The sequence below is a fragment of the Lasioglossum baleicum genome, chromosome 8, assembly GCF_051020765.1.
Source record: "Lasioglossum baleicum chromosome 8, iyLasBale1, whole genome shotgun sequence".
Taxonomy (NCBI): Eukaryota; Metazoa; Arthropoda; class Insecta; order Hymenoptera; family Halictidae; genus Lasioglossum; species Lasioglossum baleicum.
Window position 1 is genome coordinate 4,505,656 of NC_134936.1, and position 5,221 is coordinate 4,510,876.

Consider the following 5,221-nt stretch of genomic DNA (forward strand, 5'->3'; position numbering starts at 1 on the left):
AAATGCAGCTTACCCGCGTGATCGAAAAAATCAAGCTGTTTCATATTCTCTGTCATTGTCGAGTGGCGCTGTTGAAGTTACTATTTCCGCTCCGGCGCATACGCAAGGTCCAAGGTAAAAGAATTGCAGTCAGGATTGTCAGGATTGTCCTGGATTGTCCAGAATTCAAGCCCTAGGGACCTTTGGTAAAACCTAAGAAACGGCCATTCCTAAAGCGTCCAAAATTTAATTCCTAGATACATTCTTGGAAAGTACTGAATGGACGCAGGACGTTTGGACGTGAACTGGACCTGAAACGTACGTTTTGGGGAGGTACGTGGCTACTTGGGGTGTGACAGCGGCGCGGCGCGACGTAGGGCGCCGCCGAGGCCGCCACAGTTCCTCACAAACTTCGGACGTAGATACGGTCCTGACGAAACTCGCGCATGCGCGAAAAAAGCGCCTTACTTACCATCACTGGTTGCCGACACTTCTTAACCCTAAACCCTAAACCGGAAAATTTTAAACTGTAAATCTGGCCCCGAGAATTACCAATGTGCCAGCCAGCTCTGACCCGGCTCGCAAGCCGAGTCGAGCTCTTCCGCTCCCAAATCGTCCGGTTGTGTATTAATATCTTAATTGTATTAACAAGAATAATTCAAACCGTAGTTGGACATATTGGGTGCGTTCCGTTTCACGCTTCAAGCGCATGAATCGCTCCAAATCCCCTAGATCCTCACCACTTCTCGCGCATTAACATCGCATCAGCTACCACAGCTCTGAGGTGAAGCGTTTGATGCGAAGTTAGTAGCGCTAAATTTGAAATCAAAAATGGCTGCTGCCATGGATGACAAAACGTTATCTGCTTTAACGTTATTTTTGTTAAATAAAAACATTGAACAAGTAGAATTGAACAATTGTAGTAGTGATTCGAGTGATACTACGGATATGAGTGACAGCAAAGATGAATTCAGCGAAGATGAATTAGAAGATACTTTTTTAAATTTTGATTTGGAGTTAATTAATACAATATTAATGGTTGGCGAAACGCGAGGAGAGATGGTTTTAACCGAAAAAATAGAAGATTATATCGAGCGAGTTATCCCTGGTTACTCTAGAACAGTATTCAAAGAACATTTTCGGTAAGTAACATAATTTGTTTTAAAAATAAAAATACTTTTTGATAATTGGTTACTAAAATGATTACATTTTTTAATAAATTTTATATCACGTTATTTTAGAATTTTTCCTGAAACTTTTGAAATGGTACTAAGAATAATTGGTCCAGCGTTATGTGAAACTAATAAATCCTCTGGTAGAAAACCAATACCAGCACAAAAGCAACTTCTTATTGCTATTTCGTTCATGGCTACTCCCGATTCTTATAGGTATTTACATGAAGCAATATACATTAATATATTACAGACTGTCACGTTATTTAATCTATATGATAAATATATCATTGTTTCAGATCTGTATCGACAAAATTTGGAGTTGGCAAAGCAACTGCTTTTCGAGCATTAAGACGTGTTACATTTGTTCTCCATTGTATTGCTCCTCGATTTATTACATGGCCAAGAGGTCAAGTTGCTGTTAATGTAATGCAAGAATTTGAAAAATCATGCGGTTTTCCCAATGTTATTGGAGCTATTGATGGGACGCATATTAAAATCCGAGCTCCCTCTGAAGATGCAAACTCATACATTAATCGAAAAGGCTTTCATTCCATCAACGTGCAAGTAATATGTAATTCTCTTGGTCAATTTACACACGTATATGCTGGACAGGTTGGATCGGTCCACGACTCTAGAGTTTTTCGGAACTCTCCAGTAGCCCGTTTTCTTGAATTACCTGCAGAGTATTTTCCGAATAATTCTCATATTATCGGAGATGCTGCATATTCCATTCATCCCCACGTAATGGTGCCTTTTCGGAATAATGGACATCTGACAAACCGGCAAATAAATTTTAACTATTGTTTGTCATCCACGAGGATGGCAGTTCAACGTGCTATAGGGTCCCTGAAAATGCGCTTTAGGGCACTTTTGGATTGTTTGTCATTAACAGACGCCATAAATATTCCAGAATTCACTTTAGCATGCTGTGTATTACACAATATTTGTCTGCTTCAAAATGATGAAATGCCCGCAGAAATACAGTTCATATTTGACGAGGAAGCTAGCCTTGTACGCAGTAGTGCAGTAGAATTGGGAAAAGAGAAACGAATAACAATTATGAATGCGCTACGAATGAGAAGAAGTCATTAAAAAAGTATCTTCTAATTCATCTTCGCTGAATTCATCTTCGCTGTCACTCATATCCGTAGTATCACTCGAATCACTACTACAATTGTTCAATTCTACTTGTTCAATGTTTTTATTTAACAAAAATAAAAAATAAAATAAAATAAAGCCTATTTATTTACATATACCAACCACTAATATACAGGGTGTCCCAGACAAAGTGGTCTGTTCCGTTTCACGCTTCAAGCGCATGAATCGCATAGAGAAGCGTTCCGTTGCATTCAATGCGTACATCAGAACGCTCAGAATTCCCTAGATCCCCACCACTTCTCGCGCATTAACATCGCATCAACTACCACAGCTCTGAGGTGAAGCGTTTGATGCGAAGCCGATGCATTAGCGGTAGATTTGAAAAAATCAGATGCAAGTAAAGCACATTGTGACATTGTCGCTCGCATCAGAGCGTTGGCGGTACGCCGTGACATCGCCAACAAGTAATATATACACAATAGAGAATATAAGTTGTAATATATATTATTATTTATTTGCTAGTGTTTGTAATACTTTTAATAAAGATTTTTGAATTTCAATATTTTCCGAATGCATTCTTTCTCTTTCCTGTTTTCTTTCTTTGCGTCTGGCTTTTATTATTTGGTTTATTATCTGGCTACTATTATACACGGTTTTAGCTTTCTATGTTTAGTTGTTCTCAATTGATCCTTTTACAAACATACAGACAGACACGATCTTATGAAAGTAATAGTTTGAAAGGTTGATATACATGTCATAAAATTTAATTAAAGCCTTAACCTACTGCAATGCTTCTTGATACACGACATTCTTGACGGTCCTATTGGAAGTGCAAATGAATAGGTGAGAAGGGCTGCTAACTCGAGAATAGGCGACGTAAAATTGTCTGTGAGAGAAACAATCCGACCTAAGATCTATCCCGGCAATCTGCAACGTCTGTCCCTGAGCTTTATTAATGGTCATTGCGAAGCAAACGCTAATCGGAAACTGAATTCTTTTAAATTGAAAGGGGAAGTTGGTTGGGATGATTGGGATCCTAGGAATAAAGACCATTTCACCCTTGCCACTACCTGTCAGGATCATAGCATGAATGACATGGCGGTGAAGGGCCTTAATTAACAATCTCGTGCCGTTACAAAGCTTGGGGGGGTTCAAGTTCCTCATCAACATTACAGGGACACCAATTTTAACTTTAAGAATATGAGCGGGAAGCCCGGGAACAGCTATTGACTCTAGGAACTCTGTAGGGTATTGAACAGACTCATCTGCAGTTACTGTACTGTTCAAAGACCTGTAGTGCATTTCTTCAGCTTCAAACATATCGAGCACTGCCGAGTTGATCGAGGTAGCCTGATCATTCGTTAGTGTTAGGATGGCTCTGTTACAGAGCCACTGCTCAGACTGATTAGATGTGTTAGCAGCATCAGGGTACACTCGGGAGATCAGGTCTTCAATTGTTGACACAACATTACAGAGCTGGGGTGACAGTGTCACATTGTCATCGCTGCCGATAGTGCCATCTCCTATTCTGAGTAGGAGAGAAGAGAAGCTGGCACTCTCCTCGCTGCCGCCAAGTTGAACTCTCATGTTGGTGGTGAGAGTTACTTTTTCGATGGCAGTCCAAAGGGTGGACTGTTTCAAACATGCATTAACTTCGTCGGCGCGGGTACCTCGGTAAACGACTGGCAAGATTTGTCGGAAATCTCCAGAAAACAAAGTGGTGATACTTCCCATGACAGTATTCGTAGATCTAATGTCCCTAATAGTGCGGTCCACAGCCTCGATTGCCTTCTTATTGGCCATGGTACACTCGTCCCAGACAATTAGATGGCAGTCTTGAATCACCTTAGCCAGGTCACTGTTTCTGGAGATATTACAGATTGGGGTCTCGCTCCTATCTAAGTCTATAGGGATTTTAAAAGTCGAGTGGGCTGTCCGACCTCCAGGAAGTAGAGTAGCTGCAATCCCAGAGGATGCTACAGCTAATGCTATCTTTCCTGAACTCCTAACTTTAGCCAGGAGGACACGAATCAAAAATGATTTCCCGGTACCTCCTGGAGCATCCAGGAAAATTATTTTGCCGCGAGAATTATCTACACTATCACAAACAAAATTGAATATTGTTTTCTGGTCGACAGTGAGTTGGTTTTCACGGGTCAGGTCACTTGCCAGTTCTACAGGGTCGTGGTTGGCCTCTCTATAGTATTGAAGGTTTGGTTCGATACTTAAATTTTGAGGAGATGGCATGGAGTAATGAGAGAGAGGCTGGCCTCCATTGGATTGGACAGCCTCTTCTAACAGTGCTAAGCCCCTATCATAGCACTGTTCCTCAACATCATGGGAAGACGTGTCTATAGACCTCCTTCGCCAGTCCCTAAACACATCCTCACAAAGACTTCTTTTAAATTGGTGCCAGAGTTCAAGAGGGTCTGAGGGACTACAGAAAATTAAAATGATGGCAAACAGTTCTCTCAGCTTTCTGGGGCTATCAGAGACTGCTGCCTCTGTCAGAGTTTGATGCCATTGCTCATCATCCTCTAACAGGCCTAGACTTCGACAGGCAGCCTGATAGATTGGCTGGACCACGCCATTAATTGTCTTTAGGCTGGCGAATGAAGTGGGGCCTCGGATATTGTACAATAGCATCCTAAGGTGGAAACACTCTGTGTTATTGGGGTGGATGGTGAAAACTCGCCCAGTAACATGCTCTTTCTTTACTCCTGGATGTCCTTCCACGGGTGTGCCCTGCTTTCTACGACAGAACTCTCCTCTTTGTCGGTTGAAAGTGTAGTACGAAGGAACTTCCTCGTACAGGAGTGTACTGGCAAAGGCGTCCTTTGTACACAACTTAAAGAAGGCCAGCAATGTGGTGTTTTTAGGGGTTTCCAGCCTTTCCTGAAGGTTTTCAGGCTGGAAGTAAACCCTCTGGCCATTCTCCAAGTGAATATCCAAGCGGATCACTGGAGGAA

General features: G+C 41.7%; 1 protein-coding gene across 1 annotated transcript; it reads right to left on the reverse strand.

Moving 5' to 3' along the window:
* Positions 1-3,032: 3,032 nt before the first annotated feature.
* Positions 3,033-4,898, reverse strand: LOC143211128 (ATP-dependent DNA helicase Pif1-like). Its single transcript, XM_076428588.1, has one exon. The coding sequence runs from the start codon at positions 4,896-4,898 to the stop codon at positions 3,033-3,035; it is 1,866 nt and encodes a 621-aa protein (XP_076284703.1).
* Between the last annotated feature and the right edge of the window lie 323 nt (positions 4,899-5,221).

Excerpts from the sequence above, each read along its gene's own strand:
- LOC143211128 (XM_076428588.1), bottom strand. The coding sequence starts at position 4,898 with ATGCTATTGTACAATATCCGAGGCCCCACTTCATTCGCCAGCCTAAAG.